This window comes from Rhincodon typus, chromosome 5 (genome assembly GCF_021869965.1).
Source record: "Rhincodon typus isolate 14 chromosome 5, sRhiTyp1.1, whole genome shotgun sequence".
NCBI lineage: Eukaryota > Metazoa > Chordata > Chondrichthyes > Orectolobiformes > Rhincodontidae > Rhincodon > Rhincodon typus.
In genome coordinates, this window is record NC_063336.1 from 105440792 (window position 1) to 105466852 (window position 26061).

At 36.9% G+C, this 26061-nt stretch overlaps 1 protein-coding gene across 2 annotated transcripts in view; it reads right to left on the minus strand.

The window, feature by feature from the left end:
• Positions 1–26061, minus strand: part of rock2a (rho-associated, coiled-coil containing protein kinase 2a) — a 218753-nt gene that overhangs the window by 60189 nt on the left and 132503 nt on the right. For both annotated transcript variants that reach the window (XM_048596539.1, XM_048596540.1), the window contains exons 9-15: positions 21346–21505; positions 18080–18143; positions 14753–14841; positions 13025–13073; positions 8632–8767; positions 3134–3225; positions 900–1146 (exon numbers count right to left, since the gene is read on the minus strand). In XM_048596539.1, the coding sequence (XP_048452496.1) occupies positions 900–1146; positions 3134–3225; positions 8632–8767; positions 13025–13073; positions 14753–14841; positions 18080–18143; positions 21346–21505 (837 nt within the window). The remainder of the gene's footprint in view (positions 1–899; positions 1147–3133; positions 3226–8631; positions 8768–13024; positions 13074–14752; positions 14842–18079; positions 18144–21345; positions 21506–26061) is intronic.

The following is a 26061-nucleotide window of genomic DNA, read 5'->3' on the forward strand; positions in this document are numbered from 1 at the left end:
TCATCTAAATATGACCAAAAGATACATAAATTCCTCATATTAATGAATGATGAAGCAGCTGATGCATTTGTCAAAATCAGTGCATATGTTAACTTGAGATTAAAAATAAAACAAAATAAAAACCGAAAGAACTGCAGATGCTGTAAATCAGAAACAAAAACAGAAGTTGATGGAAAAGCTCAGCAGGTCTGGCAGCATCTGTGATGATAAAAAAATCAGAGTTAACGTTGTGGGTCCAGTGACCCTTCCTAAACTTTAAAAATAAAACAATGGATTATGGTTACAGGATGGTTGGATACCTTGTGTAAAAGATCCCTGCAAGAATAATGATCCAACTTCAAGGTAGATGGTGTTATCTACCACCCAAAACACTCTACCATAGATTGAAGATATAAAGTGAATTCTGAATTTCTGAACAGTTTTACATTTAATGAATAATTATATCTCCCTTCTGAAGAATGGTAAAATAAAATTTAGTTGAATGGCAATAGTTTTATAATAATTTCATCTATTATGTTGGCTTCAGAGGAAGAATTGATAGTTGGGCAAGTTCTTGGAGGTCTGCTAGGATTTAAGAGACAGTTTCTTTTTCTTCTTCACCTCCCCCAGCATGCCCAAAAATCAGTTTTGAGACAGGAGAGCCTGGGGTGGGGGACAATATTATGTAATAGATATCATAAACTAATGGAAGTATTATTAGTATGAGTATTATTAATAGCCAAGGTCCAATAGTTACAGAACAATCAATTCTAATCACAGACATCGTGACATCTGCTACCACATACACGGTTCAAAGCTTTAAAAGCAGTTTCACGTTTCAGCCACATTAAGAAGTAAAGAAATCTAATAGTCACATCTGTCTTAATAATTGATGCAGGCATTTAGAACATTCATCATACCTTGTAAATCACTGATCATCTCAGAACCGTGAGTACGGTCTCTTCGTTCAGCTTCTAGTGCTGACTGTAAACTTATGTAGTCCTTTTCAAGTTTCAGCTTGGTATTATCCAATGTAGCATTTTTGTCTTGTAGCTCTCTGTTGTTAGTTTCCAATTGCCCTAATTGCTTTGAAAGTTCTGTTTGGTTCTTTCGTAGCCTCGCTGCTGTCTCAGATTCTGTCCGCAGTAAGGCATTAGCTTCATCCAACTAGTTTTCATGAAGATAAAAAAAAAATAAACAGTAATGATCATATATTGTCTGAATACACCTTCCATACCTTACTTGTAGGTGATGGGTAAATGCATACAAAGCATTTCACACACAAACATCTATCATAGCTTATCATCTGATTGTATATATACATTTATCATACATAGCAAACATACATTTATAAAGGGAAAGATTGAAAGTGAAACATAGCACTAGGACAAAAGGCCTGATTGCAGAGCAGTGTTTTATGAAGGAAGACACTTAAGAGCGTTCTGCAATGAATTTCTCATCTTCAAGACTGTGATAGATTGGGATATTCACCAAGTGAAATTCGATGGAAGCAGCTTTTAGACATTGATCTGCAAGGGCTGCACACCAAAGTTTCTGAATATCAAAAATAAAAGTTGCAGTTCAAGTTCTCTGACACATAAGTGGCTGATATGTTTAAATAATTTGCCAGAATCCAGTGCTGAGGTGCGAATGTATAAATTATGTCATGGACAAAGTACCAAGGGATAACAGTAGGTGAAATTGCCCGTTAGCAAAAAACCAATCATCTCATAACAGACGACAGGAGAAAATTTGCAACTATAAATTACATGACATGTTTCAAGTGGAACAATAACAATGAGATGATCAAGAGGCAGTACTTAAAGCAAACTAACCTAATTGAACAAACTTGATGCTAATATTGAAATTCACACTTGCCCAGCGCACATAGCTACCATCAACTTTAAGACAACAAAATCTAATTGCTGGCATATTTATTTTGCTGCTTATGCAAATGTAAAAGCTGCCATATGTTTACAAGAAAATCTAATGATTGGGTTGAAACTTTAATTAGCTGACAGTCTGCCAAGTGGAAACCTATTCTGAAGGACTGTGGGCAATAATAAAAATAAACACTACAGATATGCAAAGGGTTTTATTGCATGCATTGCTCCATTATCTTAGGAATGCCAATAGAGATGAGCTCTACACTATTATAAGCCAAAACTGTTTTCAGACCTGAAAACAGAAGGAAGATCATTGAGGGAAAACATTGAAAACAATTGCAACTTGAGGAATACATTAACAGAGATGACCACATTGCAAAAACCGTAACTATCTTTCTTTGTGCCAGAAATCACTCCACCTATGACATTGTTTCCTCCCTGACTCAACAGATTGGTTTTCCTTCCTGCCATCTTTGGTTAAATACCTTGATTTTGAGGGCAATGGCTCTCATTTCACTTCTGAAATTTATCTCAATTTTAGACTCAGGTTGTAATGAGACAAGTGTTTCTCACGGAACCCAAAAGAGCATTGGTGGGCATTTTTCACATTGTCACATCAATACCAGCATCATAGCTGTGCTGGAACAGTTTAACAATATGCTTTGGCATACAGGTCTCCATCACGACATCCATTCAGATGCTTCTTGATATCAGGTAGGCTGAAGTGAACTCAAAGATAGCCATCTATACTGGTGGGGCAATTAAGAAGCAGCCAACAAAGATCAGCTAATCTTCAGTTCTGTCATAAGATGACTGCGAAAAAGTATTGTCTTTGGCACATGCACTTCTTCCTTGGTTACTTGTATAAATGTCTGTCACCATTTGTGAAGGGACTGCAATGTTTTGACCAATTATATTGACATGAATTAAAATGAACTGAGCAGGTACATTTTAGCTCAGAAAAGTTTAAAAAAATGTAATCTGAGAAAGTAAATCTTAATTTTATTTATTGACATGAAACAAAATTGATTGTTTTTTTTCCTCAAACACATCAGTAAGATTTTGTTATAATTCATCAATGCTCTACTGGGGATAAAAATGGAAAATGTTTAGCTAAGGTTTCAGAAGGTCAAGCCACAGGAGGGCTAAAAGGTCAAACAATACAGTTCCAGTAAGATATTACACATATACAGTCAATGCACAAGTACTTCAGTTCCATTGTCTTGGACCAATTTCACAAAATTACTTGCAAAGATAGTTTAACTAACCTGTCTCTGTAATTGAGCCATTTTCTCATTTGAGATTTGAGAGTTCTGATTCCTTTTCTTTAGATCTTCAAGTTGATCCTTCAGACTATTAACTGTGAAGCACAATTTTCTTATGAGTACCTAATGAAATGACATATTCCAACACAGGCTAATCATCTGAAAAGTAAATCTTGCTCTTCTATACAACACTAACATGCAACTTTAGAAGATCTCTCCCTCTCTGTCTTCAGGTTGCATCCCCTAGGAAGGCATTGGCAACCACGGATATCCATTTGTTGCAGCCACAGGCTGCCCAAGTCAAGTGCCCAAGTGCTGAATGACTTCAACCTAGGGTTTTACAAGAAGTGGCTAGTGAGCGAGAGGCCTTAATTTTTAAAAACTCCCTGATTCAGAGATGGTCCCATTAGATTGCAACATAGTGAAAGTAACTCCTTCATTCATCAAAGTTGGCAGACAGAAGCAGGAAACTGCAAGCCAGTGAGATTAACATCTGCGTCGCACGGGGAAAATGTTACAAGCTATTACTTAATAACTTATAGGTCCAAACATGTGCAGGTTAGGTGGATTGGCCATGCTAAATTACCCATAGTGTTCAGGGATGTGTAGATTAGGTGGGTTATAGGGGGATGGGTCTGGGTGGGATGCTCTGAGGTGCGGTGTGGACTTGTTGGGCCGAAGGGCCTGTTTCCACACTGTAGGGATTCTATGAGGTGGGCACTTAGATAAGTTCAAGGTAACGAGGGAACATCAGCATGGATTTGTGAAAGAAAAATCAAGGTTGACCAATCTACTACGGTTATTGAGGAGGTAACCAGTGCTATGGATAAGGTTGAACCAGTGGATGTACTTTGCATTGATTTCATGAAGACATTTGATAAGTTGCCATATCAAAGGTTATTGTGTAACAAAAGCTCATGGTGTATGGAGTAGCATATGGGCATGGATAGAAGATTGTATTAATACAGGAAGCAGACGGCTGGTACAGATAGGTTTGTTTTGGGGTTGGCAAGTCATAACAAGTGAAATGTCACAGAGATTGGTGCTGGGACCTCAACTGTTTACAATTTATACAAATAACTTAGATGAAGGAACAGCGGTGTGTTGCTAAATCTGCTGATATGTCATGATAGAAAGGTAACTAAGTTTTAAATAGATCATAAGGAAGCAACAGAAAGATACAGATTAAGTCGGTGAGCAAATATGTAGCAAATTTAGTATAATGTAAGAAATGTGAACTTGTCCATTTTAGCAGAAAGAATAAAAAAATTAAGAGGGTGAGAAATTGCAAAGCTCTAAAATGTCGGAGTGTCGGGCATGAACTGCAAAAAGTTAGTATGTAGGTACAGTTTTCCTAATTACTTGCTAATGGAAAGCACCATTTGTCATGACAGGAGTTGACTGCAAAAGTTGGGTGATTATGCTTCAGTTATAGAGGGAGCTGGTGAGACCATATTAGGATTATTGTGCAAAGTATTGGTCACCTTATTTAAGGAAAATGTAAATGCGTTGGAGAACGGTTTAGAGAAGGTTTGCCTATTACATGGTTTGGGAAAGTTGTCTAATGAGGAAATGTTGCATAGGCTAGACTTGTATCTGATGGAGTTTAAAAGAGTAATGGTTGACTTTGATTCAAATTTAAAAGATCTGGAGAGTTGCTGATGGTGGGTCGGTGGGTGTGGGGGTGGGGGGTGGTCAGGGGAAGTCGTCCTGAGATGCTAAATGGCCTACTCCTGTTTATAAGTCATGTGTTCATATTTGATTTATGTTGCGTCAGAATTATGCTTGGCAAGATACTGCTGTGGTTTGCTGCTGCTTTCTGCAGTATAGCTAACCTCTTACCATGTACCATCAGGCACACTGGCAAGGTTTAAAGGTTGATAATCAATCTGTTTGGTGATGCTATGAATGTACCACTAATGGCCAGCAGGGCTTGGCAGGTACTTAGCTTCCGGTTCAGAGGTAGAGATGTTACCACTGTGCCACAAGACCTCCGCACAACCTCTCAATATATTTTAAGGCGTCATGGTGGAGAGATTTTTCTGACAGAAGTTTCATTATTTCAAGTTGTTCCACTAACTATTCTACAAGATCTTGGACTGAATGGTGTGTGATGTCTCTCATGAGACGCTAGACAGATTTTGGATACCTCCGAATTTCAGAATCCTCACTCCACACCCATTCACCTAGAAACTAAGAGACCTCATTGATCGCAAAGCTTCGAAGATATTCAAGAAGACAGAAGATGATTTTCAGGAAATAAATCTGAACATCAATTCCAGGTCTTCAACCAATCAACAAATTAGTAATTTTCATTGAGCAACACGAGGATGAGGTCAATTCAATTAAGAATCTTCCAAATGAACAATTTCAGGCACTAAGCTGAGTATTTGATTGAGGTTGGATATTGGTATTGGCAACCCGTCTCCATAATTTAACCTTTTACGCCCAAGTATTACCCCAGTGAAGATGCAGTGAATCATTTCCAATAAATCTTTCCTGAGGCTCAATGCCTAAACCAAGAATATCAAATTTCAAAACAGTCTGATCAACTTGAGTAGTTCTGTACAACTTGAGTGCCTCATTCTCATTTCCAAGTTCTAATATTTTAAAATATATTCCATTAATGCACTGATTATTTTTCAAACCTCTGCAATAGCTTTTAGTTATATATACATAGATACATTAACCCCTGTTATACCCCCACATCTCCTAGCCTGTTGTCATTAAGCGAATATTTCAACTTGTCTTTACAGATCCAAAGTGAATATCCTCACACTTGAACAACGAACTTCAGACCCATAGTTTTGACTATGTCCCTTTGCTAATTCCTTCTTTTATCCACCCAATGTGTAATGCCTCCTCATTTTGTGTCATCTGAAGTGTCAGCTAAAACATCAATTTATATAAACAAAAACTGAAACCCACTGTCAGGTCATCTATTTAACTGCTATTTTTAAGCACAGTAGTACCTTGCCAAGCATAATCCTGGACCAAGATTAACACTGCAGACTGCAGATTGGCTGCTGTGTTTACCTACAGTACAGCTGCAGCTACACTAAGTAATTTATTAGTTGGGAGATACTTTGGGTTGTTTTGACGACATCAACGGTGCTTTAGTGACGCAAATTCTCTTTTTCTTCAAGTACAAAATCAAATGGATGAGGTGTCTGTTCAATGAAAATACAGCAGCATTTTCTTCTAAGAAAGTGGTTAAGTTCACTTTTAGAATCTTGTTGCTCCCACAATAGTAAGGTGGTAACTCCAGAATTTTTACATAATGATGGCAAGAAACAGAAACATTTATGCAAGCCAGGGCGGTGCAAGATTTACAAAAGAACTTGGAAATCACTGATTAGTAATTATTTAGTTGTTCTGGTGGAGGAGATCAGCGTGCTGAGAGCTGTTGCCAAAGTAGCACTGTGAATTACTATTGGGTCACCTGGTTGCTGAGGAAGCCATGGTTTACCAGTGGAGTTTACACTGCAGTTAAGCAGAAAGATTTAAAAGGGACCTGATGGCCAACTTTTTCACAGAGGGTGGCGCATATATGGAATGAACTGCTAGGCAAAGTGGTAGGTACAGGTACAATTGCAACATTTAAAAGTCATTTGGACAGGTACATGAATAGAAAAGGTTTAGAAGGAAATGGGCCAAAAGCAGTCAAATGGGACTAGTTTAGTTTGGGAAACTTAGTTAGCATGAACAAATCTGTTTCTGTGCTGTATGACTCTGTGACTTTATAATAGCATAATGAAGATCAAATAGACTGTTCTAGTCTGAATGGTATCAATATTGAGTTAACTAGTGTCTGGCACCTCCAAGAAAACGATGAGCATTCCATCACAACCTTGAGTTGAGCTTCGTTGATGGTAGGGAGCCATTAAAGCATCAGGTGGTGAGTCATTGGACAGACAGCTCTGCCTCTCTGAAGCTCTTGCTGCCATTGTGTTGGTGACTGGTCAGTCTGGATGACTGGATATGATCACTCAACAGTTTAGCTTTTGGCTAATGATATTCAGGGTGGGTAGGACTCAGCCATCATGCTGATGTTGAAGCTTAGGGGAAGGGAGTTGTTAGAGATAATTATTATCTAGTGCTTATGAAACCTGAGTATTACATATACTTGTCAGTTCAAGCCTAGCTGTTCTCCAGGTCCTGCCATAAATTGGCATAAGTTGCTTCTTTACCAGAGATCTTAAAAATTGAACTGTTTGTCAAAAGACTTGCGTGATTTTACAAAGGCTTTTTGGTGCTACATTATCAAGTGCTAATGCAAAGCTGTTCTCACCTATCATAGCTTGAGGAGATGGCACGGAAAGTCAAAAGACAAACGGCTTTCTACAAACTACTCAAGTATCTCCTAAGTAACAATCCCAAGTGAGGTAGGTGGAAAACGATTGTAGTAGAGAACTGGTAAAAAAAAACAATTTAGCTAATAAGCATTTTCCAGGTTTGTGCATTTTAGGTTATTTCTCCCTTTTTCCAATTTGTTATGCTTCCATTTAAGAAGGGAGAATATAGGGATTATAGTAAAGAGGCTCGATCACGAAAAATCTTTTGTGTTAAAGCCACCCCCTACTCAAAGATCATAAAGTACAGCAAACTATTTCCTTAGACCTTTCTGCCACGTTAAGGTCAATCCAATCAACTATCCACTATTTTTATTGTTTCAGGCTGACACTTCCATTGTCCTACCTCTGATCGGAACTTGTAACTTGTCTAAGCATATAACAGAAGATAAGGCGCTGTTTCTTGGGCTTCAACCGAGCTTCATTAGAACAGTATAGTAGGTTAAGAACAAAGGGATCAAAGAGGGAATGGGACAGAGAATTAAAATGACAGGAAATGGGAAATTCATCATTATACTTGGACTAAAATAAATCACCCAATCTGCATTTTCCATCACAAACTGAGGAGACCACATCATGAACAGCAATCTCAGTATAAAGTATAAAACAAAGAAATTGTTGTCTGCCTTGCTGAAGGAACAGCACCTACCTTGCAAGTGGGCACTATATAGTTAACCAAGTTCAACACTGAATTCGATAATTTCAGATCACAACTACTGCTTCTAATTTTAGTGAGTGGTAGGGGTTATGATTTTTGTCATTTTCAATTCAAATTTGTTTATTTTAGTTTCCGTCACCACCTTGTTTTGTATTGTGCCATAACTACCTTTGCCATTTTATCACTCCTGTCTTCCAACCAGCATAAAACATTCCCATTTGAGCATCTCCCTGCCTGTGTAGTCACTTAAAATCTGTCAAAGCTCTGATGAAAGGTCACTGAATTAAATGTTAACCCTTTCTCTGTCCGTAGATGCAAACTGACTGCTGAATATTTGTAGTTTTTTCTTTTATTTCCAGCATTTGCAATATTTTGCTGTTGTTACATTTGTTGGACTATACATCAGACAGCGTTTAATCTGTTTAAAGTTTCCTGGTATAATTCTTGCTACAATTGAAAACGTACAGTGATCTCATATAATCGAGCCTTACCTTCATTTTCTAGGCCACGCTTTTTATCGGCTTCCATTTCAGCTTTACGGTGATATTCTGCATTCTTGTGCTGAAGAAGTGCTTTTTCTCGTTCCAACTGCCTTAATGCTGATTCTGCATCTTTTCTGCAAGTTATCTAAATGTCAGAGGCTTAATCAGTAAACAGAATCTTTTGTAAATCTTCTCAGTATATATACTTGCGCTAAAATTCGAGTTCTAAATGAGCACAATTTTCAAATAATTCATTTGGATTTATTAGTTATATTTTTACTTATGGTTATTGGAAAATTTCAAACCAATAAACTAAAAAGTGTGCAAAAAAAACCTAATTATGCAACGTGAGGAAATTAATAAATCTGATAAAGTGTATCACAACTTGTCCCATTTCAAAATGCAACATGTTATTTAAATATTGTAAACTTAAAAAGGCACTGACCTCTATGTATAACAGAAAAGCACTAAATAAAGATTATCAGAAGGAAACTTACTGTAGGAATTACAGACCAAATGTACATTTTTTTGCACTCCCAGTGACTGGAATCATATTATCAGTCAGGAACTCCACTACCTTCCATCATTTAAAATTAACTCTTGAATTTCCACTACATTCTCCTATTATGCAAGCCCCTGAAGTCAAAGCCCCATGCTCAGTTATGCAGTAAAACAAAAAAAAATTGAGAGAATACAAATATTTGTTGTGATAGATTCACCCTGCATGATGTAATCATATCTTTAAAATTATTTCTCTTACAAGTTTGGTTTGTATGCATGTTATGGTTTTGCTTCAGACTTCTGGTGGAGAACTACAAAGTAATCTAACCAGTTGTGTTACTACAGAAAAATAAATCTTAATGTGATTAAAAACAAAATATCCTTAGAATCTAGAAATATTCAGAAAGTTTTGCAGGTTTTCTTTCTAGAACATTGTCACTTTATCTCATTTTTATTTTTCCTCACTATTTATCTATCCTGAATACAAGCATGTGAATGATAGAAGATTTCTTGCCAATGCCACAATACAAGAATGAGTGCCAGAGCAATATAACTGGTCCTTTTTTTTCTATTAATTGTGGCCACCTTGGATCTGGGCTTCTGTAGAAAGTTTTATTGGATCCCTCTCCTCATGCACTGATCACCATCCCTTAATCTCCTTCAAAAACCTCAGGATTAATCTATTTTGACCCATTCAACTCCAATATCAGCATTTAAGTTTCATACCTTTAAAGAAGCAAAGTAAAAACTTAAAGAACTGCAGGTGCTGTAAATCAAAACCAAAACTAGTAATTCCTGGAAAAGCTCAGCAGGTTTGGCAGCATCTGTGGAGAGAAATCAAAGTTAATGTCTCAGGTCCAGTGAACCTTATTCAGAACTGTCTTCTGAAGAGGGGCCACTGGACCTGAAACATTAACTTTAATTCCTCTCCACAGATGCTGCCAGACCTGCTGAGCTTTTCCAGCAATTTATGTTTTTATTTCTGATTTCCAGCATCTGCAGTTCTTTCGGTTTTTTGTTCAGTGTTTACACTTGCTAACTTCGATTTGTTGGGAATTTTTTGAATCTAAGCAATTTTGAAAATCATAACCAGTATATTTACCACCATTGCTGACAAGGATGTACACCATCATTTTAGCTTTTAGCCCTTTAACTTTCTCAAATAGTACTCTGATATTAATTACTTTCATTTCTTCAATCTCTTCCCCCTGGATTACCCTCTATTTACAGTATGTAGTTGTGTCTTTACTATGAACAGAATATATTTGTTCACTGTCTCGGCCATTCCCTTATTCTCCATGATAATTTATCCTGCCTCTGCCTCTAAAGGACCAACCTTAGCCATTCTCCACCTTTTTATGTACCTGTAAAATCTTTTACATATGTTATCATATTCCTGGATGATTTAACACTGAGCTCATCCCCCTTTATCGTCAAATTTTTAAGTCGTCCTTTGCTGGTTTCTAAAACACAGACAATCCTCAGGCTTGATGGACTATAAGCTTCTTACTTTAACTAAATATCATCCTTAATTTCCCTAGTAGTCCCCAAGGATAGCCCTTTCTTGCTGAGATTTAGTTTTAAGAATAAGTATTTTTGTTGAACATCCTGAATTATTTAATTGTCTTCCACCATTTATTTACCATCACATCTTTTTTCCGCATTTAAGTAACTAACACTAGCCAGCACTTGCCTCATAGCAAAGTAATTGGCTTTTTTGCATTTTTTTTTGGCTACTTCATTTTCAAACTTAATCTGGAATTTAACTGCATTATGACTGCTTTTTCCCATAATTCTAATTGTACAATGGAATTACAGAAAAACTCTGCTTTATTTCACATCAGATCCAAGATATCTTCACCCTAGTTTGTTCCACACCATACTGTTCCAAGAAACTGTTGCAAAAATTCATCTTTAAGAAAATCTTTGCCAACTAGATTTCTCCAACCTCTATGAAAATTGAAGTCATTGACTTTATTAAATTGCCATTTTCGCTTAAGCAAGCTCCAATTATTTCTGAAACAAAAACAGAAATTGTTGGCGAAACTCAGCAGGTGTGGCAGCATCCTGGAAAGAAAGCCAAGTTAACACTTTGAGTTCAGTCTTGATGAAGAGTTACCAGACTCAATACATTAACTCTGCTTTCTTCTGACAGATGCTGCCAGACCTGAGTTTTGCCTGCAATTTGTTTTCATTTCAGATCTCTAGCATCTACAGTTCTTTGTTTTATTTATTCAATTGTTTATGAACAGTCTGTCCAAATACTATGTTCGGAGGCCCATAAACTACTGCTACCACAATTTTCTGTCTTTCGTAATCCTAATCTCTACCATACTGCTTCTATTTCCTGATATAACAAGTCTTGTCACTGTTGTTCTTACGTCAATTTTTTTACTGTCAAGATTATTACTTGTCTTTTTCCATTCAGCCCTAGCTTTGACATACTGTGGACCCTGGAAAATTTATTCCCCAACCTTCTCATCTTGTAACCATGCCTCTGTAATAAACCAATTTACATTTAACCTTCTCAGGAAGGGTCACTCAACCCAAGATGTTAACTCTGATTCTCTCCACGGATGCTGCCAGACTTGCTGAACTTTTCCAGCAATTTCTATTATTTGTCTGTAAGTTTAATTTTGTATCCTTTCCAAGTCCTTGATATCTTTCCTTATGTTTGGGGCTTGGAATTGTCCACAATACCTCAGCTAAGGCCTAGTAAGCAATTTATACAAGTTCTAGAATTATCTGCTGTTGTTTGCCATTCCTTTACTTTTAAATTAAGCAACTGTTTTTTTTTAAACCACCTTATTATCTTACCACTTCAACTCTACTGACCTTCTATATGGGCAACAAATCTTTTCTGCTTAGACAATTTTCAGTTGAGCTACTTATAGTGTAATGAATTTCTATATATTAATGCCTCCAAAAGGGCATCACTTAATAATTCTAGGTAATACCCACTAACGTACTTCTGTCCATGCCAATATGCAATGTCAAGCCAAAGCTTAAAAACTACTCCCATCTCCACTTAGAGCTTTATCAAGTTTTGCATTATCTGTAACAGTATAATGCTGTCCCCAATCCTGGTCTAGGATGCACATAAAAATTGGAAAGAACAATGGATCCAGACAGAGTTTAGGGAAACACCATTGCAAACTATCTCCCATTCTGAAAACATTCACTAACCACCAACTTTGTTTTATCGTAATTAAACCAATTTTATATCTTTACCACCACTTTCCCCTTAATTCCATGGGTTCCCACCTTAGTAGGCTTCTATGTGACACTTTATTTGGTGTCTTCCAAATCTACATACGCACAACAGCTATTACAGTATCTTAACCAACCTTCCTGTTAGCTCAACTAAGAATCCAATCAGGTTAGCCAGCTTGGAACAAATTTGTGCCGATTCTCCATGATAAATTCATATTTTTCCAAATAGCAGTTGATTTGGCTCTGATAATCATTTGTATTAACTATTACACCACTGATGCAAAGTCTGTAGCTTCTCAGTTTACTTCTTCAGTCCTCCAGACTACTATGTCATCCAATGAGGAATGACAGCCTTGAAGCAATGCCTCTGTCAAATCAAACTTAAGATACCAAATTTTCAGCAATGCTAATCTAGGGCATATCTTCTCTATCTATTCCTACCTTGTTCACAACTTTCCTCTCTTTTACTGTAATTTTTACATCATCTGTTTCCTTCATAAGTTGATCACTACATTTGTATTTTACTCTGCCCTTCTGCCAAACCAAAAATCAGAAATGAAAAATCAAGATGACAGAATATTTAACTTAAAAATGCACTAATACTGTTTATATATCTGAATATAATGCATTTAAATTAGAGAAAAAATTAAAATGCACTTGGATTAGAATACAAAAAACAGTACTATACCTCATCTTCCAAATCTTTGGATACTTTTTCCAGACGACTGCTTGATGTTCTACAAACCAGAATTACAGTGTTGTGACTGAGGGTGAAAGAGTGCACTGTCTCCCTAATCCTATTACTCCACCAGTTGCAACTTAAATAGGAATACTTCAGCCAGTTGCCAGGCTGACTACTTAATTACCATATATCAGGTCTTAAACAAAAAAAATCCATCAACGAGGTCTCATAATAAATACACTTATGGGCTAATTATCAAAACAAAAAAGATTTTTTCTATAAGGTTATGCAGGCAGAAGGTACTAATAAGATAAAAATCAACAAAACAGGATAAAAAAATTAAAAGACAAAACATGGCTTGTTTTTGAAAGAAATATTCTGTTGTTTGTAAGTACTCTTAAAAAAGGACTCACGGTCAAACAAAAACAGATGTTTAGTTATAATCAAAAAATTAAGTATTTTACCAATTTTATACCATCATTTGATTTCATTTAAAATGCGTACACACCATTTTATATTTAATCCATTACAATATTACACACCCTTTAAGATGCAGTTTGACCCCATTAAGAATAATCTCAGATCTAAACCTGAAAACCTACCTGGTTTATTTTGAGTATAATACTGTATTGTCAAAGGCAGTATATTTAGGTACATTTATTTAGGTACAACATTAAACCAAACATTAAACCACATATGCTTGTTCAATAATGGTGTGAATTTGAAGAAAAGCAATGAGTTCACCCATATTTGGGTCAGCAGTACTCTTTTCATCACCAGATCAATTGAATAGTAATCACATTTGTGCAAAGTGTACGAAGTGGCTGCCCCATTTATCTCTATAAGCAATAGCCATATAAGCCTGTGACTGGCTGCAAATTATTGAAATGGCATTTTGTTTTGCCTTCAGGTTTTCCAAATGAAAACTGTACCTCTTATTCACAGTCATGACAATGCCAATTTAATGAACTACAGGAAAATTACTTTGCACACGTAATTTTAAAAATCTAGTACAACATCGGTTATAACACAAGCAAAACCAGATAATGCTACAAATACTCAGCGGGTCAGCCAGTACCTGTGGAGAGAAACAGTTCATTTTGGTTTGATCATCTTTCATCAGAACTGATTAAAGGTCATCAACGTGAAACATTTAACTCTGCATCTTTCTAGAGATCCAGCCTGGCCTGCTGAGTATTGCCAAAATGTTATATCACTATTTCAAGTTTCCAGCATCTGCAGTATTTGGCTTTTGTGTTACAATATGAACAATTTTCTTAAAATGACATGATTTCTTCAATATATATTTAATTCTTGCAAAAATAATGTCTTCTAAAATGAAATTGTAATTAATTCCCGATCTTTTCATGTGAATTGTGCTCAGCAAGGTGATAAATATCAGGACGAGCATCAATCAAATTGCTATTTAGAGAGAAAGCAATCAATGGCAAACATGCTCAAATCACAAACAGCATGGCCTAGATTCAGACTAAACTTGCTGCTCCAGTAATCCAAAAAGGACTTCAGCAATAGCCGCAGAACAAAGAGAATTGCTGCACCAGTAAGAAATGTACAAGCTTCCATGCTAACCTCCTTCAGACAAATAGAGATAATTATGCTTAAAAATATTCGTTTTAACAGGCATAAAGCAGATGACTTTCAATCCTTCAATATAAGCTGGATTCAAACACAAGTTCTACAGATGATGGGGCCACTGCCCATGTTGCGACATACCTATATTTTTGTTCCATTTCATCTTTGGCTTGCATTTCATTGTTCAATTGTTCTTCAAGCTGATGTAACTTCTTCTGTAGTTTTGCAGACTGCAGTAATAATATGAACACATGTGCAACATGCAATAAGTTTGCACACAATTATTTTTCCAAAAAATGTTGCCAGAGACAAAGACAACATACTTCTAAATTATGCTATGTATGGGTACAAATGGTTTACATAGTTCAGTGTTATTTTATATTGCACAAATGATTAAATATTGTTGTTTCATTTACAAATTATCTCTGTCATTTTTATGTTGAATTTGTAAGATCCACAGTTTTTACACTTGTACTGCATTCTAATTTTTAATGATGGCTTTTTAAAATTGTGTAACACCAATTATAAATGGTTTACTTGCATCATACTACTCTGCATAAAGTAATACTGTAGTTCTCTTTCTATATTGTACAACCAAGCTGTACAAATCAAGAAGAATGAAATAATTAAAAGTACAAAGTGCTGGAGAATCTCAGCCAGTCTGACAGAAACTGTGCAGAGAAAAACAGAGTCAACATTGAGTCCAGTATGGTTCCTGTGATATAAACTGTGTGACTTATCTAAATTTTTCACATCATTTATTGCAAGTTTAGGACTTTGGGTTTGAATTTGTAATATGTAGTTTTTCTATACATCTGAAATGAATAATTAACTGGTGACTATTTCTATATAATGGTGATTTCTTTCAGAACAGTTTGTGAAGCCAAGATTTAGAATTAGTGGGTTTTTTGTGCAAATTGGTAAAGTTTTACAACTGAATGTGATAAACAAGTTCCAGTTTCGAAGGTCAAGAGAGGATTTTTAAACTTATGGGAAACACCCTTAGCTTAGAGGGACAGAGGAGTTTTTCTTAGTTCTACTCTTAGTTTTGAACATTCTGTGAAGTCCTTCAATGAACATGCTTGTATAGACCAGTGCTCCTGGGAAGAGAAGGACATAGTGATAGTCCCTCACCAGATGCATCGGGGTAAAACCCTGAGAAGGTTACTTAAAGCTTAATATGTTTAGGCTGAGGTGCATAACAGCTTCAGAGTGAAGCTATCTACAATTCCACTCTACAAGTTAAAGTCACAAGTAATTTAAGCTTACCAAGCTGTTAAGAATCAGGGACATTGATGTGAGCGACGCTTTTGCTGTGTGCTTATGTGTACTCAAGATGTGTTTTGGGTACTAAACAAAAGCTGTTACATTTCTTTTAAGCTTATCAGGAAGTGCCTCTGGATTAATGGAATTATACTTCCACTGTGTTTAAAAATCTCTGAATTTGTATTATAAGTAGATAGTTTGGTTTATTTTGTTTCATCTTAATTGCTTTTGTTAATAAACTTCGGTTTTATTATTGAAACAAAAGCAGCAGCATTACACATATATGTTTTAGTGAGAGACCACTTTGTTAAAATGAAAACAAATAAAAGTATAATCATTGAGTCAGGTTTCAGTCTTGGGTCAAACTTGTCCAGTAATAACATCAGCTGGGATCACAACACATTTCCTCCCTAAAGGACAGAGATATTGGATTCAAAACATTAGCTCTATTTCTATCTACACAGAAGCTGTCAGACCTGCTGAGTTTCTCCAACAATTTGTTTTTATTTCAGATCTCCAGCATCACAAGTACTTTGCTTCTATTAGAACAAAATAACTTTTCTAGTTGTTTAATAAGTACATCACGGAGGTCTATGATTTTTAGCAAGTTAACATTAGTAAGCTTGGCTTACATAATTCAAATGCTCACAACTTTTCATCCTGACAATGTTTGTGTGAATCAATTATTTATTATCTATTATACAAAATCAAAATGTCCACTTGGCACAACATAAATTTAAACATAGCAAAGTCAACTCAATGTAACCAATGCTGGTTTAAACAGGGAAATTTTACATAATACATTGTTTTAAATTTCTGCATTAAAAATGTTATTGTTTGCACTAGTAGTCACTTTTTTCTTAATTTGAATAAGTAAACCATCCTTAATCCTAATGTCGGCCTCCACAAAATATGTACCATCTGACTATTTACTTCTAATGAATAGAAATATTTTAACATACCCACACATACTTTGAAAGAAGTCCACAGAATCAATTTAGCTGACTTCTCTAAACAGGCCATCTATTACCTGGTGGACAGTCAGGATTCACAAACCAAGTTCAAGGTTCAACCCCGGTCTTTATTGGGGCTAGAGATACATGAAAATTGGTCTCACTGCTGCAGGCTGGAGATGGAAATGTTCCACAGTTTCATCTCAAAACACTATCCAAGAACCCTTAATTGAAGTATCAATACGAGTCTCAAATGAAAGCATTGGGCTGAGAGGAGATCCATAAGAATTGCATCTTACTCTCTCCTCCTGTTGTCTGATAACCTATTCATGTTCAATATTTAACACTCAAAAAGAATACTCAAGTTTGCCGAATGCTTATGGAACCATAAATCCACAAGTAAACAACTTCAATAAAAAGCGGGGGAAAATACAGTCAAGAGAAAAGTAAAATCAATTTTCAGTTTTTTTTTCTATTTCACTTTCAATCATCATTTCTCCAGCATCCTCTCCCTTCCAGAGCAAATACTGATGATATCAACTGAGTATATGGTTTGGAGGACATAGAAGCATAGTGTATGAAATCAAATTGAAACTACTAATTTCTTGCAGGATGGATTAATATGTATAATATGTTAGGCCCTGCCTAGGAGGAGGAGCATTAATGTTTACGCAAAAGATAATCTAACAGAAAAAGATGTACTATCACACCACCACCATGACCTCTACCCCACAAAAAATGTTAATGGTCATACTTTTCTTTAATTCTTACAGGGTTCTTGTTGGTATTGATTTGATCTATCCACTCGTAAGATCATTTCAGTTCAATCGACAGGCAGCGACACCAGCCTAAATCTATGTCAATCATACTTTGGTCGCACGGTACTTAGTTTCAATTCAATGAGAGCCGAGTAACAGTACCAATTAGCATATTGGAGAAGATAGCTTTTTTGCTGATGTAACTTTATATTTAATTCAGCACACGTTTTCATATTCGGTTACATAACCATTCAAACTATCTGGACAATGTTTATTTAGAATACAATGGAAGTGTTATTCTTAATTGTCGCCCAGCAGAGGCCCCAAACATAACTGAAAAATAACATTAAATAAAAGCACTAATTAGTAAATACAATGCAAGTTGCATGAAATAAACTAGGTTTAAATAGAGTGCCAATTATATTAATACTTCAACAAAAAAACTTTTAACGTTATTTTACATTTTAAGCATAAACCACATTTACACCCACCTCAATTTTACTGGGTAAATTGGGCTCATTCTCTTTGTACGATGCAGGCGAGTCACTTAACAACCTGGGGGAAAAACACAACCCTTCTATTCAACATTTGATAACTTTTGCGATCATTCCAATGCACTCATGTTTTTTAATTAAAAGCTCTCTTGATCTCCTGTAGCTAAGTGGCTTTATTAAATGATTAGCTGAATCACACCGAGAAGGAATTTTTGCAAAAATTATTCATTCAAATGACTTTGGCATTGTTACCAAGGCCAACATTTATTGTCCATCCTTGACTGTTGTTAAGAAGGTGCTGGTGAGCTGGTTTTACAAACTGCTACATTATAGCGAAGGCACAGTTAAGAAAGTAGTTTCATGATTTCTGATCCAGGGACTGAGATAGTTTTCCACATCAGGATTGTGTAGGACTTGGAGGGGTTCTTAGAAATGGGGCTGCTTCCTGTCTGCCTGCTTCCCGAGATGGAACAGATCATAAAGCTTGGGAGATCTTTCAAAAGGTGCCTTTGCAAGTTGCTGCAATGCATCTTATAGGTGGTACACCTGCATACATGTTGCAAAGATGCTGGAGAAGTGAATATATTCATGGATGAATGGGATGCTAATCAATTGCAATTCCCTGGAGGACTGCAGCTTTGCATGATATTGGAGCTGCATCTATTCGGGCAAGAGAAAACTATTCCATCACACTCCTGATTTATGACTTGATGGTAGCATTCAAGTTTTTTGAAGACACCAACGAATGCTCATCTTCTGTAGTTGGTTGGGTTAAGTTCTGATTAATAGCAATCCTAGGATATTGAAGTTGAGGCTGAGGTTCAGGTTAGTGAACTTAGTAATGTTAATGACATTGAATGTTATGGGAATGTTCAGCACTCTTTTGCTGAACATGCTCATTGCCTGGCACTGTGTGGTACAAATGTTACCTATCGCTTATCAACATAAGCCTGAATTTTTTCTGGGTCTTGCAGACTGCTACATTATCTAAGGAGTTCTGATCAGAATGGAATGCAATTACCAGCCAGCCAACATCCCCACATTTAACCTTATGCTGGAGTGAAGGTCACTGATGAAGTACTGATGATGGTCACCCTGAGACAATGCCATGAGTAACTCTTTCAGCAATGTTCTGGGACTGAGATGACTGACCTCCAACAATCAAACCATATTCTTAAGGACAGAGTATTCCCTACTTCCCACTTCTTCCATTTTTCTAGGGTTTCTTAATGCCACACTCAGTCAAATGCTACCTTAGGAAAGACTTTGCCACCTCACTTTCCACTTTTTCTGACGGAAGCCAGTACAATAATTGTGTGGGAATATCTAGTACACGTCTTCTGCAGTGTAGTCAGGATGCTTTCAGGGCAAAATCTGGTGTTGCATCCAATGTCCTGAGTTACTTTTGGATTGCACGTGAGGAGCGACAAAATGAAAATTGGTATTTGTGATCTGAGAACCTCAATAGAAGGCAGAAATGACTGACGGACACAGCTCTTCAAGCTGAAGATGTTGGAAAAACTTCAGATTCATCTTCTGCAATTTAGTTCAAGTGAACTGGAACACTGGAATATGCCCTAAAATCCACCCAGCACTGCAGGTGGGGCGGGGGATTAATGCAGAGAAACAATGCAATGTAATTTGCAATGTAATTTGCTATGCAATGGCAGCTGATTACAAAGCATAGCCACTGCAGACAAAAGTAAGATTGCCAACATTCAGTCTCGACATTTAAAAAATGTATGATTGGATTATTCTGGTGATTGGCTGGTCTTTAAGAAATACAACATAAATGTCAATGCGTGGGAGACCCTCATTCAGAAGAACTGACTTGGTAGAAAATTAAGGGCACAATTCTTCGAGAACATCCATCAGAAGAAGTATAGAAAAGAAACCAGAGAAAGGAATGCCAACAATTTCAATGTCAAGGACCACTTCCACCTTGTGGAAACATCTGCCAAATGTGTGGTCTGAGATGCGGCTCTAGGATCAGGTTTATCAGTCATGCAAGGATCCACAGAATCCATGACCAGTGACATGGAACTCCAAGGTGAACAATCATATTCATTAGCAAGTTATTCCCGATGAAGATAATATAAAGGTTAGGTAAACTATCTGAAGTTGATGCATAAGCCTTCATTGAAAGAGATTGCTGATGTGGGAGTGGGGATCAGTGACTGAGGTCAGTGGTGCAGTTGGAAGGGCATAGCAGTTAGAGTTAAATTTAAGCATGAGGTTATAGGCCATCTACCAGCACTGTATCTACCCAAGGCTCAACTCCTGACATTGACCTTCACTGACTTCTAAGCAGGTATCTGGAGGGCCTCATAGCCTGAACGTGTGCAACGCTCCCTTCTTCCACCAAGTCTCCATGCATTGTTTGAAATCCTTGGAACACCCCTTCTCCCACACCATTTCCGTTTCTCAGAGCACAGTGACTTCTGCATGATTGCCAGTCTGCTCCAGCCACAACTCACCTTGTCATTATGAGGTGCAGGCTGGTTTAAGCAGGCAAGCTAGCTTTTAAGTAGTGCTAGAAAGAAAAAGATTCTGCGCTCTCTGCCAATGCATGCAGCCTACATGCAGGCAATCATTCCAATAAACTTGGAGTTGGTAAGCTACTGAATGACATCAGACAGGGATAGTAGGAACTGCAGATGCTGGAGAATCCGAGACATCAAACAGGCATGGGTTAAGCTGGTGTTCCTATAACTGTGCCCATTTTCAGTGATTATCTGGCACGATTCCCAGAATCTCAGCAAAGGAAGAAATTGGAGGTAGGAGATGGAGAGAGGGGCAGGGAGAGAGAGAGAGAGAGAGAGAGAGAGAGAGAGAATATGTTTGCCTATATATCAATAAAATAACTTTTTGATTTTAAGCACTGCTGGCAACAGACACCAACAAGCACATCCACCTGGTACCTCACCAGTATATTTATAAAATGATGAAAGTATTTCAAACTTTGTAACAAGTATAATACATGCAAACAAATTTAGTTTATTTCTAATTATTTTAAATAAAGGCAGGTGGCACTTTAATTTTTTTTTAAAAAACGACTGGAATTATGCAGAAGTAAATGCTACAATAATACAAAATATGAAGGAACTTTTCGTTCTTACCAAGAAATTTACCTAGGAATTTTGAAATGTTAATTTAATCCACTGAAGGCAGAGAAGGTAAGAAACAAATGGAACAATTAACCAGTCCCACACTCAAATAATATGTTTATTTAATTTCAGGTATGAATCTACAAAAATACTCACTGGCTGTCTCTGAAGTAAGTGAATCCTACAAACGGTAACTGGTTCCCAGCAAAGGCTTTTGGGGTTGGAAAGGTTTCCACTTCTCCTTTATCATCCTCAATATCATCGAAGTTACTTGTATCTATGTCACTACTCAATTCAGGCACAACGGGGGCAGCAGCTGTTTTACATAACAGGAGAAAAATATCAAATACCGTATTAGCTATCATTTCTGTTCTCACCATTAAATCAGGTGCAAGTGCGTTATCTTACTTATAAGCTACCAGCCACTCATATTAATTAAAGGTTGGTGTTTTATTGCAAAACCCAATAAGTTAAACATAAAACATCAATATCTGGGAAAACATTAGTGCTTTGTTTTAGTGCAACATCGAAACTGCTAATTGTCATAGTGCTTTGTTTGAAAATGTAAAAGTTGTATTCATGGTTTCATTTTGCAAAATTATTTTTCTCTTCTGTCAAATCGAAAATTTATCAAAAAATCCTCATGTTTGCAAATTTAGTAATTGTCACTTCTAATTTGCAAATACAATTATTATCGTAGCTCTTCAGTTTTTCAATTACTACCTATTGAATATAACAATATATTGCTAAGTTGCCAGATTTGTATCTGGTTGCATCACATTTCCATGTTCAAAAATCACCAGCAAGCAAAAACAGGAGTTGCTGGGCATAGGCACAGAATAAAGCTGAAGGACAGTTACAAATTTTTGCCAATGATCATTGTAATTTGCTATGTAGATGAAGCAAGAAACCAAAAGCTAATTATATTTGCAATACAAAAACTGAAAGAACTGCGGATGCTGTAAATCAGGAACAAAAACAAAGTTGCTGGAAAAGCCCAGCAGGTCTGGCAACATCTGTTGACAGAAAAAACAGAGTTAACATTTCAGGTCCGGTGACCCTTCCTCAGAAGGGTCTGAGTTCTGAGGAAGGGTCACCGGACCCGATCTGTTAACTCTGTTTTTTTCCTTCACAGATGCTGCCAGACATGCTGGGCTTTTTCAGCAACTTTGTTTTTGTTCCTAGATTTGGAATATTCTGGGGTAACCAAGGAAAAACCCACCCTTTTTCATAAATTCTACATTAGATATCACAAATGAAAGGAAAACGAAAAGGTGTAAAGCCAAAAAAATTAGGAGACAAACTAAGAAATACAGGAATAAACTATTTCAATGATAGGCTAGGCTGGCACATTAAGCATTCTTTTTATCAACACACAGTGTTTACGGAACAAAAGTAATAAATTCAAATGTGGGCTTTGACAACCCTAAGACAGAACTGCGACAGGACAAGGAACTTAATACACTAAATGGTCTATGGGTAAGAGGGAGAAAATGGTAATGATGATAAGCAGTCTGAGCAAATTAAGGACAAAATCTCTTCAACTAAATGAGAGGATATAACGAGAAACGTTTACAAAAATGAAAACCATGTAAGGCTCCAACGGGAGACATATATATGGCCCAGTATCGACTGTGAAGTGGTAAGTTGCAAAATTGCAGAGATTTGACAAGTGTATTACAAAAGGTAGAGCCATTTAAATGGAGAACTTCAACTTTCACGTAGACTGGGATAAGCAGACAAGGACATATCAGAGAGGCAGTGACTTTGAGTGCGTTCAGAGCAGCTTTCTGAAATAATATATTATGAAACCAATAAGAAGGTATGCCACACAAGATATCACTATGAGTGATACAACCAGATTTAGTTAACAGCTGTACTGTGCACGAACATTTATCTAAAACACAAACTAGTTCATTTAACTTTTGGCATATAAAGGCAAAAATTCAGTGGACAATGTTAAAAAAAAGTGATACAGAACTACTTTGCACTTCTACTTAGCAAAAGAAATGGCCATTGAATACTGAAGTAGTATAGGACATCACAAATCAGAAGACAAAGCATACAAAAAAAACCCAATACTGGCAAACAGAAAACAAAATCTGCAATAGCTAGCAAATCCAAGCAACATTTTTAAAAAATCATATTGCGAAGAAAAGTGGAGGAGATCTTGTGGCACAATGGTAGCACCCTACTTCTGGGCCACAGCTCTAACTTTGTGGCCCATACAAGAGCTTTGCTGGCCATAGATAGTGTATTTTTAACAGGGCCAAGCAGGTTGATATCAACTTGGAAATGCTTGGTGGAACGCAGTAAGCATGGCTCCAAGTCAGTCATCCTACAGAAGGCAACTGCAAAGTACTTTGCTGATGGACAAATCTAATGGAAGCTTTTGGCTAAAACACTGGAAACAAGGACAGGAGATAAGACAGGCAGACAGGCAGGAACACTGATAGTCAGGAAAAACAAGGGTTCCTTGAAAGCTGGCAGCACTGATTCCAAAGCAAATTAGGGAATAGCAGGCATTTTATAAACTCTTACAATTCAAGAATCATCCTTCCAAATTTGAAAATTGTGCATGTCATCCACTATTTTAACAAGGAGAAAGTCGGAAATTAAGGAATTACAGACAAATTAGACCAATATTGATTGTTTTGAAATACTAGATTCTATTTTTTTTTTGCCAGAACTTTGAACTAGATTCTATACTTAAGGACCAGGAATCTTTAAACATTTCCCAATCAAAAGGCAACATGAATTTGTAAAAGAGAAGTGATCGATTTATTTAAAGAAGTAACTAAAGTACTAATCAGGGAAATAAATGTTTGTTTACATGGACTTCCAGAAAGGATCTAATAAAAGTCTCTCATTACAGACTGTTAGCTGAAGCTAAAGCTCATGGACTTGAAAGCAAATTATTGATCTGGTTAGAAAATTGGCTGAATGTAGGGGACAGAGTAGGTTTCTGATTAGCAGGATGCAACTAACAGTGACCACCAATAATGTGTGTTAGTGCCTCAACTATTCATGAAATTTATTCTATCATGTAAATCATGGAATTGTTAGCAATGGTAATGGAAGCATTAAAATTACAGCGTACTAACAGAGTAAGCAAATTGGCAAAACTGTGACAAATGGAGTTCAAAGTAGGAAATTCTGAGGTAATTCACTTTAAAGCTAAGGACAGATCAGAGGATTTTCTAAATGGTGAAAAACTAGAAATAGTGGAGGTTTGAAGAGACTTGGAGATCCGGTACATAGAATGTACTGAAATGTCATGAAGTGATTAAAAGAATCAAAAAGATTAAAATTTAAAAAGACAAACTGTCGACATCATGCTATATTATATCAGGCTTAGACTAGGCTATACTTAGAATACGATGAGCAGTTTCAAGCGTCGGACCTTGGAGGAACTGTAGCATTGATTTACTAGAATCATACCTGCACTCTAATGAGTGATTACACCCCCTGGAATTTAGAGGTTGAAAGCATAAATTAATCAAGGATTTTAAGACACTGAAGCAACAGATCGGATAGATAACTAAAAACTATTTAATTGATTCAGGAGGCTAGGGTGAGGGATCACAGACCAATATTTACAGGAACAAAAACAAAGTTGCTGGATAAGCTCAGAAGGTTGGCAGCATCTGTGAAGGAAAAAACAGAATTAACGTTTCGGGTCCGGTGACCCTTCCTCATTTACAGGTTTTGACTCATTGTATCCACGTACATGGATACAATCAAAAGTATTGCTCTGCATGCTAACCAGACAAATCATACCTTACATAAGTACATCAGGGTAAGAGAACAGAATGTAGACTATAGTGTCATAGCTACAGAGAAGGAGCAGAGAAAGATCAACTCTAATATACGAGAGGTCCATTCGTAAGTATAACAGCGGGGAAGAAGTCATTTTTAAATCTACTGGTAAGTGTTTTCAAAATTTTTATTTTCTGCTCGATATAAGAGGGTGGAAGACAGTATAGCCAGGGTGGAAGGGGTCTTTGATTATGTTGGTTGCTTTCCTGAAGCTGGGGCAAGTGTAGGTGGAGTCAATGGAAGGAAGGCTGGTTTTTGTGATGGATTGGCTGCACATTTCCCACACTAGGGCGCTAGGAGCTCTTCACCACAGATGCTATGCTCGTTGTTAAACTTTCAAAACAAATTCGCTACATTTTTATTTATCAAAGACACTGGGATTAGGGCAAAAGACAATATGAAGTCGGTCACAGATCAGCCATAATGTCATTGAATGGCTGAACAGCCTACTCCTGGTCTTAGGTTGTCCATGAATGGTTTTACGTTTTGTGGAATTTATCTGCCATGTTATAGCCAAAAGAGGTGCTTGGTCAAACAACTTTAATTTGCTGGTTTAGTGAATTTCAAACTCGTGTCACTGCAATCTGTCTAACTAATGACTAGAATATCCGATTCAGACCACAGATTGTCAAACACTTAGGTATGACTGAAAGGTAAACTTTCACAAAATTCTCACCACACCAGTGGGCTGTTCTCTCATTACAGGGACAACTGATGGTGGTTTAACCTGAGGGTCACCACCTCAGGTAAGGGAAGAAGCTGAGAAGGGGTGTCCTTCATGGTAACCTTAGCCGATGTGGGAATTGAACCCACACTATTTTCTGCTTTGCAAACCAGCCACCCAGCCAACTAAACTAACTGAGCCCCGATGAATATTCACTATACACTGAATACAGCTAAGTATGCGATTCAAGTATCCAATAAGAGCCTTCAAAATTCACCAGACAACTGATTTTCTTTTTAAAAACCAAAAGAACTGCGGATGCTGTAAATCAGGGACAAAAACAAAGTTGCTGGAAAAGCTCAGCAGGTCTGGCAACATCTGTGGAGGAG